Source organism: Spea bombifrons, chromosome 6, assembly GCF_027358695.1.
Source record: "Spea bombifrons isolate aSpeBom1 chromosome 6, aSpeBom1.2.pri, whole genome shotgun sequence".
In the NCBI taxonomy this organism is placed as follows: Eukaryota; Metazoa; Chordata; class Amphibia; order Anura; family Pelobatidae; genus Spea; species Spea bombifrons.
This window is the reverse complement of record NC_071092.1, coordinates 29,974,820-29,990,804: the sequence shown is the minus strand read 5'-3', so window position 1 is coordinate 29,990,804 and position 15,985 is coordinate 29,974,820. Positions and strand designations below refer to the sequence as shown.

The following is a 15,985-nucleotide window of genomic DNA, read 5'->3' as shown; positions in this document are numbered from 1 at the left end:
GTTTTCCTTATGACCCTTAGTAATTTCTTCAGTTTTTTTCCTTTCCTTTATCTATGCTCTCTGTCTTTCATCTTTGTTTTCTACGGGGCTAATCTTTATGTTCTGTGGGACTAATCATTTTGTGTCTTGACATTATTAAGATATCTATTTGTTTCCAGTATAATTCGGATGAAGAATCGGATCAGAAAAATGGTCTCACCCAGGGAGACAAACTCCGTGCCTTAAAGAGTAAGAGACAGCCGCGGTCAGCAACTACTGGAGCACTAAGGTAAGTGCTGTCACAAGCTGCGGTCTATCTCAGAAGAAGAAATGCATGCGTGGAAACAAAAAGGCAATCAATTACAATATTTTATTCTATATTACCTCTGTTATATACATTCAGTGTAAGGGCACTGTTGGCCTTAAGGTCTTTACATAAAATTATATTTTTTAATCCTTATTAAATGTGTATTACTTGTTTTGTAGTTCAACAGCTACACTGCAGTGATTTTATCTCACCGGCTAACTCATGTTTTTTAACCTTCTAGGCTGGAGGACATGAAGTCACACGCAAGATCTGCCACATCACAGCCCTTCAGGTGATTTTTCAGAAATGGTTTCAGTCCCTTCGTAGTCCAGATTTATTTAGATGTGCTTCATATAATCTATATTAAAGTCTGTCTGTCTTCATTGTATCTGAAAGGTTTAATCTTTTAATCAATCATGTAATCTTTCTAAAGTGTTTTGGTTTTGGCAAGCTGAAGGATCATTTTCACAGTCGTTATTATTACTTATTGTTTTATATAGCGCCATCATATTCCACAGCGCTGTACTCCCGTCTTGCAGCAATGACCTTGAGGTGGTTTTCATAGAGAGCTTTACCTGCTGTTAGATGACACAAAGAACCAGAGATTGCAGTCACATGTAACCTTTAGGTCCCATAAATGTATTTTGAAGGCCATGAAGCTATGTACCAATAATTATACCAATAATAACTAAAAAGTGGCCATTTGTACTTCATTATTCAGCATGCATCGGTGCACAGGTTCTTGATTACACTTGTACACACATATATTTACAGGGTGATTGCTGCCAATAGTGCCCAGGGCTCAATGTCTCCGTTGAAATCATCCAGGGTTTGTGCGTCCACATCGGCCACCGCAAGGAGAGTCGGGCAGAGTTTGCTATCTTCCAGCAGCAAAGGAAAAAGGTGCGTGCTGTGGTGTAGCATGGAAATGCATAGTATGAGTGCTGTGTCTTTATCACAAAATAGCATGTAAAATTAGGGCATGGGAGCAAGAGTTATGTATTTGTTTTGGAAGGGGATGCTACCTCTCATTTACAAAGGTGTTGGGTGAAGGAAACCAGGAGAAAATAATAAGAGATGAGTTATAAGAGCTGCAGGGGTTGATAGTAAAAGAAGAAAAAGTGGGAGCAGCATGACATTATCACAAAAAAGAGGATCTGACCCAAAACAGGCGCTATGGAGTCAGTTGTCAGAAGGGTCTTCTGGACTGTGCCACTTTAACATTATGGCATCCCTAGAGGAATTGTTACACCTCCTCTCTCGTAGCCTCATTTTAACTGGTGTGAGGAGGACAAGCAGAAGCTTGTGAGGATGAGGAGGACAAATGCGAGCTTAGGGTGTGATGGGGGAGAAATAGGAGCTCGGCATGATGAGGTGAAGAAGCAGGAGCCTGGGTTGGCATGGAACCTTGGCATGAATGAAGCCAAATGCAGATATTTGAGATTTATCATAGGGGATACACAGCTTGGTTGAACATGACCTTGTGTCCTAACAAGAGAGAGAAAGGAACTGCACTTGAGAGATAACATTTCTGAAGCCTTTTTAATGAGAAGGGAGATGCTTGGAAGGGAGTTATAAAATAGGAGCTTCATCCAGAAATTCTTACTTGATGCTAGAGAAGTGTCTTTCTCTGCGGCAGTGAAATAGTTAACACCTGTTGCTTCCACTGGATGCCATTTTCTGAATATCTGCGTGGGATAATACAGCAGTGCTAGTCACAGTGTTATTATGTCATTGTGCTAATGGCTTTAGCTGCTGAGAAATCTGCCACCTCAGTGTACTAGATGTACTGTGAATATTACCACATGCCTCCGGTGTCCTTATTTTAATATTCTCTATACATTTTTATTATTTCTTACATTTTTATTAAGTGCAAAGCCGTACAGCAGATGTTCTTTTTTTGTCGACCTTCAAAATTCCATTGCTGTCTTAAGGTTTTGATTTCCTTCACAGAACTTCAAATTCTTGGTTAGTTGCCAGAAAATGGGGGGGACGCCCCTCTCTATTTCCTTTGTTCAGGAATTCCCAACGCAGACAGAAAAGTCCAGTCTCCTGTGTGCTGACTCGCAGACAACACCAAAATTTCCCAAACCACCGGGAGACGAGTCTATAACACAGATTTTGACAACAGATGTGGACTTTCCTTAAAAAACCCCCACAAAGTCTAGATTTACTTATGCATGGCTCATTTGCATCATGTCTCAGAGGTTCACTAATGTCTCTCTTCTCTTCTGTCATGGCTTCCACCATCACTGCTCAAATGAGTGCTTTGCCTATCCATGTGTAATGCAGACAATAATAGTCTATACACACTTCATCTCACTGACTTAACATTTTGAAGGGTCACCCCTTGGGAGTTTCTCTGGTCACCAACTTTACTATGTATAAGGCACAGCCAATGGGGACTTTAACGCAGGAGCAACCTGATAGGGTTGGCCCTTCGTAATGGTCCAGCCCGCTGCAATTCTTCTACTTCTTACTGTTCCAGTGAGTAAAATGTATTTGTTACCCCATCATGTAAATGCATATGTTGTACCAACTGTGATGGTGTCTTTGTCATCCCCCACCTCATGTTTTTTTCCTCTCAGTTTTGCCGGCTCGCTTGGGAATCTGAATGCTGCTCTGGAAGAGATAGACAGCAGACGAAACGCTTCTCCCTCCCGCCCCAGCTACCCCCCAGCTCTTCCCGACAGGCTGTATCCCTCCCACGTTCGTGGCCGGAGTCAAGGCGAGCTAAACAATAACCGCAACCAGATTACTCTGGGCGCCAGTAGTAACACCTACGGATCCTTCCGCCCCTCCTACTCAGGCCTTTCTCCCAATGCACGTTACCTCAGCCGCTCTATTCCCGTAAGTGACCCCATGACTTCTTCCAGGAAGAGAAGACATGCTCTCCAAGTGTAGCCATGATCCCTTCTAGCATGTCTTTTGTTTTTTTCTACTTGCTGTCCTGTCCTCATTTTGTTGTTTGCGAATGCTTTTCATCAAGACACGTTGTAAATAACCACAAACTTCAGTAACCACAAGCTGTGCATACTCATTAAACCCTCGCTACTGTGACTGCTTTCATTCTTTGAACACGTAATATGTTTTTGAATATGTCACAGAATTTGTGGTTAATGAATGTTTCTGTAGAGCCTCAATTTTTTTCATCTATTAATTTCCCTTGCATGTTATGCTTTACAGTAAAGGTGACAAACTAGTGGTGATGATCTTACAGACATCACAGGGAACATGAAAGGCAAGATGTAATCAACAACCTACAATGTTGGCCTGGCTTCGTAGTAGAACAGTCCTCCAGGCATGTTACCAATGTGATGCAGCATGAAACACAGGAGGCTCCCCCACACAATGGAATAAATGCAATGGAAGAATACAGATATACTGTATTAACCTTAATCAACTATGCCATTGTATGTCTCCTTTGGCAAAACTTTTTTTTCAAGGGTAGAAGTAACCATGCAAATGATTTAATTAGGGTGGGTGGTTACACTGGTCTAAAGATTAGATTGATTTGCCTCATTTGTGCAGCAGCCATGCAATCAGCCATAACATAATGACCACTGACAGGTGAAGTGAAAACCACTGATAGGATATATCGGGCAGTAAGTGAACATTTCGTCCTTAAAGCCGCAGACCAGTCAGGGTGCGCATTCTGACCCCTGTTCACTGCCGAAAGCACCTACAATGGGCACGTGAGCATAAGAACCGAAACCCAGAGCAATGGAAGAAGGTGGCCTGGCCTGATGAATCATGTTTTCTTTTACATCACGTGCATGGCCGGGCATCGCTTAACTAGAGAACACATGGCACCAGGATGCACCAGGACGAATGCAAGCTGGCGGAAGCAGTGTGATAATTTGGGTAATGTGCTGGGAAACCTTGGGTTCTGCCATTCATGTGGATGTCACTTCGACACATACCACCTACCTAAGCATCATTGCAGATCATGAACACTGTATGCCCTCGTAACTTTGGCCTCTTTCAGCACGATAGTGCGCCCTGCCACAAAGCAAAAAAAGTTCAGGAATGGTTTGAGGAACACAATAAAGGTGTTGACTTGGCCTCCAAATTCCCCAGATCCTAAGCCAATGAGCATCTGTGGGAAGTGCTGGACAAACAAGTCTGATCCATGGAGTTAAGGATCTGCGGCTAACATATTGGTGCCAGATTTTACGGCACACCTTCAGAGGTCTAATGGAGCCCATGCTTCAACAGGTCATGGCTGTTTTGGCGGCAAAAGGGGGACCTACACAATATTAGGCAGGTGGTCATAATGTTATGGCTGATCGGTGTATATTTATATATGCTTATTTCCTTCCTAATTTCAATGCTTGTATCAGAAGATAAAAGATCAATCAGGTCTTTGATGTCAGGAATTGTTTTAATTTCTCATTACTTGTTTCTGTTCCAGTCCCTTCAATCTGAATCTGTTCAGTTCTAAAGGCAGACAGACACCTGTAAGTCCATTTGCCGGGATCAGTTCTCTGCAGCAGAAGGATGGAGTAGAGACCAACGAGAAGAGCCCAGTCTCCAGATAAAATATTTCAACCTACAACACTAAAAACAATAGGACACTTACAGGTGTCTCTTCTATAACCTGGACTCCAAACAACGCTGACACTTTTGTTGTTATTTTTTGGGGGAAAAAAACATTTGGAATTTTATATTGAAATATTTTTTTAAGGAACTTTACCTTGATGTGTACATATCCTAGTCTTGTTCACAATCGTACTTTTAGGTAAAAAGAAATATATTTTTAGCATCTTCTAGTTTATATGTATATTAAGCATATGATATGTTTTAAAATCTTACAGGATATATTTTCATGTTAGGAATTATTTGTAACGGAAAAATCAGAACGTATATATTTTTCTGTATAGGGTATTTTTATAATGTTTGCAGTGACTAAGTATTTCTAATTGAGGGATTCACTATTGCTGGGCTGAGTTCCCCTTTATTTGAAGTAGGCGATAGGCTGCGGTTATGTGAGCTCTAAGTGGGTGTGGTTAACTAAAGCTCCACCCAAATCTCACTTATACCCACCCACAACATGCAGTATATTTTGGGATGGATGCCCAGAGTATTTATAGAAGTGCCTGAAATATACATCCTGTCTGATTACCCATTTTTAAATGCTTTGTAATGCTTCATACAATACACATTTATGCTGTGAAATGGGCGAAACACCCGGGTGTACAAAAGTAATAATAATATGTGAATGTTTTGGTTTTTAACTTAATCTTTCCAAAAGCTCAAAAAAGAAAGCAAAAAGAACTACTGACGTCTCAAATGACATTTGTATTTTGACAAACATGAATTATAGTAATTAAATAATTCATGGATTTGTAAATGTAACAAACAGTGTATAATTTAGTAGGCAATTACCTGTTTTAGAGTTAGAAGAACATGGTTAAATGTGTCTAATAACATAATTTACAGACATGACTGTTATGGCCATTATTACACAGTAGGAATGAGGGTTCAGTATTAAATTATCTTCGTACAGCAGCGGTTTCTTTGATTATGTGTGTTTTGTAAAGAAAAGGACAACTTTTAATCTATTTTTTTTCCCAAAATGATTTAATTCTGGTTTATTTATAAAATTGCATCGAAGCTTTTCATGTCAGCAAAACTTGACTTAATGGATTGTTGCTAGTCTGCTCATTGCTGTGCTTGTGTTTATCAACAAATGCATATCAGCAGACAATGGGTCTATTATATCAAGCTCTCTATATCTGGGCTGGCCAGGCAGATCAAAGAGAAGCCTTGAGCAGCTGCACACTGGGGTACCTGATCGCCCAGGACGGCGACCCCCCCAACCTTCTGCCTCATGCCTGGTCAGCCTGGGCCCGTATACATCACAGGAGCATCAGGGTAAATGTATTGAAGCTGGTTAATATGGTGTGACTAAGAATTAGTAAGTGGAGCTGCTGTTAAGCACCCCTTTAATGTTCTTGTTGTATCCTAAGCACATGCCTTGTCTGCCTAATGGGGAATCCAACCCTGACACCTGGGAGGGATAGCCAGGTACATGCAATAAAAAGACTCAAAACCACCGACACTGGGCACGGGCTACTGTTATCAGCAACTTCTTTCTCAGGCTAAGCATGGAAGGGTTTTAATATGTAATTGATCATGTAATCCTTAATAATGGATACACAACACTTTAGTTTCTTACACGAAAAAGGGGCATTATACCACTAAAAAGGAGTATTTCTTAAATTCCACGAATCTACAGTATCTCTGATGTGGCTTTGGTAAAAATGAATATGAGAGCCGTCAGAAGATGTCTGTGTGTGTCCATCACCAGAATGATTTCTCAGAGGCCTCCGTAAACTGCATTAAGAAGCTGTGAATGGAGAACACGCTCAGATCTGTTTGCCTTAGCCGAGTCGCAAACAGGGACACCTGTAATCAGAACACAACTGATAAAACCCTAACCTTATTACTTCTATACACCACACGCACATAATCATTTTGATGGTATTTTCGGATAACCGAGATTTAATTTCGCTGTAATATTAAACGTACTCCTTGAGAAATATATTTTTACCTCCCATGACATGTAAAGTGTAAAAGAATCCTTCTTTTTATTACTGTAGATGCAGAATCAAGCATTCACATTTCTATTTAATAAACACAATCACATTAACAAGGTGTCTGTATTGAATTGAAGTGAACTGCGAGAACAGGGGTTTAGCAAACAAAGTTAAAGGATGTGTGAAATTACAGAAAATGATATATTATTTGTAGTCAGTGATGAGCGTTTTGAATTTCCATTTTGAATTTGCACATAAAATGCCCTGGCTGCTCCTTGCTTTTGTTACATTCATATGAGCAATAACTCTGTTTCTGTGGCTAAATAAATTGTACAAATAACTACTGGCCGAGCTGTGTAGTGTGATCAGTTTTACATGTTGCTGACCAGTACATGTTTGGTGCTGCCCTGCGTTGTGTGAGATGCATAACTGGGTAACTAATTGGCTTCAATGAGTTAATACATTCCAAGTATTTAAGGGCAAATTAATTTAATGTATGTAGAGTTAAGATAAAACATAACTTATAATTTAATTTCAAAAAGAAAAAAAAATGATATAGAATTGTACTTTACACTTACCACTCATTTGCCTGTACTACTTAAACTGTTACTGTTCTGTTTTTCATGTCCATTCTACTGTGAAAGCAAGCACTCACACCATTGTCAAAAGTACTGGAAACACAAAAAAAACCCAAAACTAATAAAGAAATGTTAAATAAAAAAAAAAAACCTGAAGTCCTGCAAAACACGAACAACCAGTTCACCGTAGTTGAGTGGAGGTATTTAGGTAATCACAAAACATTTTGTTAGTTGCAGGGATAATCAACGGGATGGTGGTAGATAAATGAAAAAAACCTTCCACCAGAGACCAGAAGTGGTAGAGGCTGGCACAGTTAGGGAAATTTAAGATGAGATGAAGGACTAATTAAGGTCAGAGTCCTTGCATCAGGAACAATGGGCTGATTGGTGGGCAAAATGGTTATTCTTATCATGCTTCAAATTCTATGTGAACTTTTTGACATAATGTATCTTTATCTTGTTTGACTTGTTACGTTCTTCCCAGCCAACTATTCCTGTGCTGTATGAAACACATTGTATAACAATAAATAGAACTTGATACATATACAACAGGAGTAGAACTAAAGGGCCCTTTATATGTGATCCTTTTTGCTTCACCTTCGCATTCTATTTGAATAAAAGGTCTCTGATGTCCCGAAATGCTACATGACTCACTTTTGGGTGAATAAAGGATTTCATTTTTTGACTGAAGACATCGTCCAATGTAGTTATATCCATTTCCTTAATGCACCTTCAGAAATAACACCCTAATCCCATACATCACTTTATATTCATTGAATATCTATTCCACTGAAGATATATATTTATGATAGCACTGTTACTATTCGGTTGTAATGCTAATATGTTATACAGTATATCACAGAATAAAGCCTCCCATTTAACAAAGCGTGGGTGTAAAATGGGCGCCCACGTTCCATTTCTATGTATGTAGCCTAATGGATCTTGATTACCATATAATCAGTTTAAATAACCGTTTTCAGATTACGCTGAACCTACCACCCGCTCACATAGTGTCTGGAAGACAGCCACTGTAAACAAACACTGTACAAAAACTGCTCTTTTTCTTCTATTTTATAAAACCCTATAAGGTTCATGTGGCAATAGGTTGCACTATGTTCACAGCTCATGGCTTGCTAACTACCATTTTGGCTGCTAACTAAATCTGCAATGTGTGGTTTTCAGCTGTTTCATTGGCAAGTGATTAATAACTAGGTGTTGAAAGTCATTGACTTACTGTACATGTCTGGCACTCATGGGTTAATTATTGCGCTGGTAAAGGATAGATTTCTTCTTGTTTTATATTGAGCAAGTCCTAAAATTGGTGCTGCGTTTCCCCCTCCCAAAAAAACTGCATGAATGATTTAAAACACCAGCATTTGAAATACCCATGGGGTGTCTAGTTTTTAAACCAAGCAACTAGACAAAATACTACTGAAAACTTTGACAAAGGCTGGTGGTAGAAATAGTGTATGGTTAAAATACCACAATTTGAATTACCCTGAGGTGTCTATTTTCTAAAAGTATATGGATTGACAGGGTAAATTTTTTTCAGTGATTTCAAAGATGTCCCAAATAGGAGATTAGCCCAGGATGACCAGATGTGAAAAATATGCTAATTGTACTTATTAGCCTGAAAAAAAAAATTACGGGTACATAAAAAAATAATGTTAAAACAGCCTTTGTCTCAAAGTGTCTTGTAATTAAGGGGTTAATATGCATTTTTTCTGTTTAGCCGGTCAGGAAACAAAACAGTTCTTTAACGAGAGCTACTTATGGTTAATTAAGGATTTTGAGAGCTACTACAATTTTTATGGGCATTGTGGCACTTTAAAGCCAATGGCTGGATGTGCGCCGCCGCACGCTGCTGCTGGAGAGTGTGTGGCTCTGTCAGCATTTGCCCGGTGTGCCAGATGGCCAGTCCAGGCTTGTGCCTATACTTGAAGAGCTATTCGACTGTAGCCAGAGAGCTACATCTATTCTGTATTTTCACTCTGAGAGCTATCATCCACTTAAGTGAAGATGTTCTCTGGGAAGGGTGAAGTAATGAATGCTTTTTCCATCCCCATCTGTATGTACAATAAGGCAGAAAGTCTCTAAGCGAACACTTGAACCTCATCGCATGTAGTTACTCCAAATTCTCATTGCTTAATGAAGATTTTTTTACTGAACCTCGGAATTGCGAACTTGTATATAAAGCTGTGTGCAGAGAAAACTATAGGGGTTATGCATTAAAGCCATCCTTGAGTGAAGTTTGCATAGTGGTCTATCACTGCGTAGCAACCAATTGAATGTTCATGTTGATTGGACTATTGTGTTGGTTGCTGTGGTGACAAGACCACTTTACAAACTTCAAAGCTCCATAGTTTTGGCGGACTATTGTCACCCATAATCTAAATACGACATGGAACATATTTCCAAGGCATCGATATCATGCTACAGAAAATATATTATGGTATATGTATCAATATATCATATCTGTACAGCCTTCACTTTTGGTGATGGAGGATGATGGAGGATGATGGTGCTCTTGCAGCCCTGTGTGTGGTACAGCTCAATGTTTGTTATGGACTTATGAAGACCAGTCAAGAGAGATCAGATGATTGTCCAAACTGGGCTATGATCCCAACTGCCCATCAAACAAGGACAGTGGGGCAACTATGTGTTGGAAAATTGGACTGTACCATAAAAACCTGGGTACTTGGTAGGTATGTAATGTTATGATTTTCCAAAGCTACCTTCTGTCACAAAAATTATTTTATATGACACAGCAGCATATTTATGAAAGAAAGCATGGATCTAATAATGGTGTAAAGTGCTAAATTTGGAGTAAGTAGGAGCTTTTCATTGGTTGCTGTGATGATTGCTCTACATTTATGAAATTACTGTTACAATTGCACCAGCTTTGTCTTTATTTGCAATATTGTCTCCCTTATGCTAAAACTAGGAGACTTTCATTACTGAGTAAAAAAACATCCATTTCAAAAAGAGAAGTAAAACCCATTTGTCCTATACAGTCACACAGAAGACTATATGTCCCAGACCTTCATTAGGTCTGGGGTCTGGAGCCGGCTGTCAGTATGGTAAGAAGACATTGATGATGTCTGCTTTGTGAATGTACTGTATGTGGTCAGAGGTCTTTAATATCTTTCACAGAATATTTTTTCTCGGTTAATGCCACATCATTTCGATCGATGCAGGTTAATTTTCACTCCAGCATGCTCTGCTTCTGGGGACATTGATAATATGTAAGCACAGAGTGTGAGATGCAATGTAATTGTCAGACGGCTTTAACTGTTAAAGACGTGATCCCAAAACACAAGATCATTTCTCTTCCAGCAACCAAGACGTTAAGCTCAGCGGTAGCTTTGTGCAAGTAAAATAATTACATCGAAAAAATTCCTACCACAAAACCCAGATGCAAATCTCCACACTGAAATGTTATGTATTTTTGTTCCTTTTCAACAATCCAATAAAATGGTTAATTCTAAAGGATCAACAGATTTCACTTTACCCCTCAACCCCAAGTCTGTACTTACCAGCATTTGCAGGTGGTGCTTCTCATGGACCCATCGGTTATTCACAAAGCAAAAGGCAGATATTGATTTCCACACAGTACGAGAAGACCATGAATCAACAGGTTTGTGCAGACACTACTGCAGTTCTCGCCACAGCCCCTGAACACACAAATGCAGACCTATTTGTTTTAGCAATGTAGTATGAAGTTAACAGTTTCCTTTTTTCACACTATATTTTTATGGAGAACACAGCAGTAGACTCCCCACAAACACACACGCACATTAGCCGGATTAAAACCTGTTGAATAATCAATTGCAAGGAGGGTTTTCTTCCCAAGAGTATAATGTCACTAGGATGTAAAGTGAGATGGAATTATAGTAGCGAGTCATATCACCATCATCCCTCCCTCCTTCTCAATCCAATATTCTTTCTCCTTGCCTGCTCCACTCTCTCATTCCTCCTCAGACATTCACTTTCTCTCCTTCTTTTATTAGCCTTATTCTCTCATTTATTTTTAGCTTTCGGAATGGGCTTCTCACTATGGACAGGATGACAAATACCACATCCTCTTCTATCCGCTGTGAGGAACACTTGGGGACAAGAGCAATCGTGGCCGCTGCATACTCCGTGTTTGCTGTCTCTGGAACTTTGGCCAACGTCCTGGTAATTTACTTGGTTTGCTCTTTCAAGAAACTCAAAACAACTAGTAACGCCTTCATAGTGAATGGTTGTGTTTCAGATCTCCTTGTTTGTGCTTTCTGGATGCCACAAGAAGCCATTTTAGTTTCTACTGGCCGGGTAGAAAATCCTACTTACAGGATCTTTATGGAGGGTGTATTTTTCCTATGGATGACTGTTTCCCTACTATCTCACTCTCTCATTGCATTGAACCGTTTTGTGCTTATCACCAAGCTGCCCACTGTCTACCATACCGTCTACCAAAAGCGCAACACAGAGTGGATGATTGCTATGGCTTGGGTACTACCTCTTGCATTCCTACTTCCTTGGCTGTTCGGTCAAAGGCCACTTGAAGTGTCTATTCCATGTCCGCAGCTCAGACTTTATGTGTTTTTTGGTCAAGGAGTGCCAACAACCAGTTCCTACACAGCGATTCTTTCTGCGGTGACGGTTCTCAGCCAAACAGCTATCCTTCTCCATTGTTACTTCCGCATATTTAGAAAAGTACAAGTCAGCCTGAAGAGAGTGAGTGTCCTCAACTTTCAGGTGGTCCATAATCTACCCTGTCCTTGCCCTCGAAAAGACAAACGTCTGGGACTCTACGTGCTCATTGTCTGCTGTGTCTTTTCAATTACCACAGAGCCCTTTGCATGGTCAGCTCTCTATGGTCTCTTTCAGCCTCTGCCCCGGGGTCTAGAAACAAGCAGTTGGCTTATGCTATGCCTCCTTTTTGTTCTGAACCCTTTTATCTACACCTGGAAGAACGAGGAGTTCAGGAGGTCTTTTCGCGCAGTGGTTGGAGGAGAGCTATGGAAAAGTGCTGCCGTTAGTGCTGATCCGGCTGTGCAAACCATTTCTCAGAATGAACCATGAGTCAAAGTAATAGTGTGATAGAGACGGAACAGTGCAGAATCTCAGGAGGGTGTTCAACTCAGAAATCGAAGCTGATTCTTGACTGTGCTGTCCTCGTTCCCCTCACTTTTGTATTGATGGTTTCCATAGAAACATTCTGCATTCACCCCCTCTAAGCACCATGGGCCAGGAAGAACGAGCCAGCTTCTTCAGTCTATCAGCGATAGGATTAAATGAGTGGATATTTCCACAAAAAATATAGGCTTTTACATGAGCTGTCAGCATTGAATTTAATAAGAATAAAGACGTGAGAAAGTACGTAGAATAATTGCAGACTTCCGTTCATCTAAACTCTAAATTTGAGTGTGATTTTTTTTATGGTTTACATTCACAAACCTTCTGTGTGTTACAAAAATAAACAGTAGGGAAAATAAAGCCTCAAGATTTCAAGGGTATTTAAGGACCTGCAAATTTTACAGGCAAATTGATGCATGAAGGTAAGAATCCCTGTAGAGTGTTAAATGGAGAAGTCAACTGATTTAATCGGATATATAGTTTGCAGCTGGAAATTCCTAGTAACATAGGATTTGATGGCAGATAAGAAACAATCAGCTCATCTAGTCTGCCCATTTTTCGTGATTTAAAGACTTAGACCTTAATCAGTCCCTGGTCTGTTTACATTTTCTATTTATATGAGCCTCTACCACTTCTGCTGGGAGACTTTTCCACTAAGTAAACCAAAAACTTCCTTACATCTCTTCATGTTTCAATATAACCTGTACTGTGCTGTAAAAACATTTTTTTACTAAAAAAAATATCATTTTTTACTAAATGAGAAAAGGCATTTAAAAAAGAAAAGTTCAGAAAAGGCTCTACAGATTAATTTTAAAAGAAATTTCTGTCTTGTCTGCGCTATGTCTTATTGGAGTATAGAAAATTGCTAGGATTCCAAAAAACACAATTATTTGTTTGATGTGGTTATGATTTAATGAGGTTATGCACAATGAATGTAAGGAAGGAAGATCGGACTGGTTGATATTGTTCACCTTCCTTTGCTCCAGAAATGTTTTTCATGCATGACCCATTTCAACCCGATAGTATCACAATATCTTCAAGTAAAAGTCCACTAAAATAAGTATACAGTTATGTAACACATTTTTATATATCTTTTTAAGTAGATGTTGCGAATAAATCTTGCATACTTGAATTAATGTGTTAATTAAGGAGGAGCGCATCAGCAAGGTTAAGCTCCCATTTTCTAGCTCTGTCCTGCATAATGGTATGGTCCATGTATATTTACCATTCAGGGAAATTCATTCTTGTTTTCTACAGCTTTGGAGCACGTGTATGTAAATGTATGGAAAAAAAATAAAATAAGATGGACTCTCATTAAGATTATTAAGTCGTACAACGGTGAGCGTAGTGATTAAACCAAGCAAAACAAATATCTTGTGCCTCCTATCAACAAGACATTGGTTTCCATGCCTTCCTATTGATGTATGAAAAATGACATGATGTGCCAACACACTGAGAAACCTCCTAGCATCAATACTAGTGAAAAGCTGAGGTTTGCCTCCAGTAGAACATGAACTACTTCAACCTGGCAAATACCACTTTGCATGGTGGTGTGGCTTTGCGGAGTAAGCTTCCAGTGGTGGTGATGGAAGACAATGCAGCTCATATTTTCAACAAGTTCCAGCTTTGAGAGGGTTACAAATAATACATGGAAAACAAAAAAAATATTGTCAGGATAATTGTATAAAATTTGTAAAAAAGTGGGTGGTTTTGTAGTGAACATGTAAACAGGGAGGTTTGTGTATTGTGTGCCAATTATTGTGTGCAGACAGCAGTATTGTGTCAGTTTAAAGCTTGTACAAATTGTTCTGTGGAACGCTAGATTATTTCTCAGGATTATAATGCGGGGGCAGGTTGGTGAAATAAAACATCCAACATTTTGCAGTTGAAACTTAACCATTTAACTGATTAGAGGTAATTCGTTTACCACACACAAAGCTCTGTTAAATTATTTTACACTTGATTTCAATAAGATTACCATAACTACATAGTCGAGGCTATGGAAAAGTAGAAACACTTGATCCTGGCCATTGGATTGGAAGTGTCCTGGAGTCCAAGGAGCCACAGGACTCCCACAGGCTTAATCAAACCCATATGGAAGCTGCACAGAACAGAGCACTATGGAACCACTTATTACACAGACCCCAACCATTAATTTGTCAGTATAGTTGGAATATAGGGACAGTTTGAAAACCCAAGCTTGACCGATGGGGACATCTCATTGCACTTCTCACCGACTTATTCATGGCATGGTGTTCTTTTTAAAAGGAAATATAATCCAATGATCACCAGTCAGGAACTCACTATATTATATATTAAACTATATTTTAAATTAAGGCACTACCATAGCGTATCCTGATAATCAGCAGTCGGTGGTCAACATGCATCTACCATAGAGTTTCTACCTGAGCCTCAATGTAATTCTCAAGGGACAGCATTCATGGAATTATGGTTTGCCAAAAAGCTACAGAACTCCACCTATAACTAGATGACAGCTGACATCTTAGTAAGGATACTTTGTCTATGAAAAGTATGATTAGACACACAGAGCGTAAACACTGGCAAATAAGCTTCAAGCTACCCAGTATCTGTACTGGGTAGCCTAGAGCTCAACGCTACAGGGTCACACAGAGTGTGTGGCCCCGCCCATTTTGTCCTAGGATCCAGATAGGAAATGTCCATGTCTCAGACTCCAGAATGAGAAGCGCTCCTGGTGGCCTACCCTATGAAGTTCCCAGGTCTAATTATTTCCCATGGAACATGCTAATTATTTCCCATGAAATATGCTAATTATGGGAGCATATCAAGGGTTTTTCATACTCTAGGCCTTCAGAGCTGCCAAAATTACACTCCAGGTGTACCTAGTCCTAAAAACCACTGGTGCCCATAATGAGAAATAGGGGTAACATGTGGGCAGAGATAGCGTGGAATGGGTGGAGTAGGTGGAGTTTGCCAAGTCCAAGCTTTTCATCTCTTTTGGACCCCCTATAAACATGGCACGCTGGGCTCATGTCTAGCCTGCCTAGTAAGAAACCTGGCTTTAATGATTTCTAGATCTTCCTTGCTTGTGTATTAGTGAGTTTCATGTGGTTTTATTAAGCAATCTGTGCTCATGCAGGAATAGCCAGAAATCCTGGTCTATTTGTTGCGCCTGAAGCCAGGTGTTTGAGAATCCAGAAGCACCCCTATATTTGCATTAGAGGCACTACTGTATATCATGGTACTTCATTGTAAACTGCATGCAGGGCTAGAGCGTACACTTCATTGTGAAGTTTGTTTTTGTACCTTAAGGATTTAGAATACAGTTTTATTTCAATCTGCATTATATATTGTTTTTTTATGTTTACCATAGCGTTCTTCTGTATTTACATGCTCCAGTCAAGGCTTTGTGTGGGTGAAATACAGATTCTAACCTGTAAAAACCTTACAACACATTACACAAAAGGACTGCAGATCGG

The 15,985-nt window shown here is 39.7% G+C and overlaps 2 protein-coding genes across 4 annotated transcripts in view; both read left to right on the top strand.

Annotated features, from left to right (window-relative positions):
- The window catches only part of CDC14A (cell division cycle 14A), a 33,525-nt gene extending 27,567 nt beyond the window's left edge, over window positions 1-5,958 (top strand). For 2 of the 3 annotated variants that reach the window (XM_053468823.1, XM_053468824.1), the window contains 5 exons: window positions 159-268; window positions 528-578; window positions 1,061-1,189; window positions 2,875-3,136; window positions 4,701-5,958. In XM_053468823.1, coding sequence (XP_053324798.1) covers window positions 159-268; window positions 528-578; window positions 1,061-1,189; window positions 2,875-3,136; window positions 4,701-4,730 — 582 coding nt within the window. In that variant the 3' untranslated portion in view covers window positions 4,731-5,958. Of the gene's footprint in view, window positions 1-158; window positions 269-527; window positions 579-1,060; window positions 1,235-2,874; window positions 3,137-4,700 lie in introns of all 3 variants that reach the window. The other variant, XM_053468825.1, reaches the window with a different exon arrangement.
- Window positions 5,959-11,471: 5,513 nt separating this feature from the next.
- On the top strand, window positions 11,472-12,751 carry GPR88 (G protein-coupled receptor 88). Its single transcript, XM_053468830.1, has one exon. It carries the CDS (start codon window positions 11,472-11,474, stop codon window positions 12,471-12,473), a length of 1,002 nt encoding a protein of 333 aa, XP_053324805.1. The 3' UTR covers window positions 12,474-12,751.
- Window positions 12,752-15,985: the final 3,234 nt, after the last annotated feature.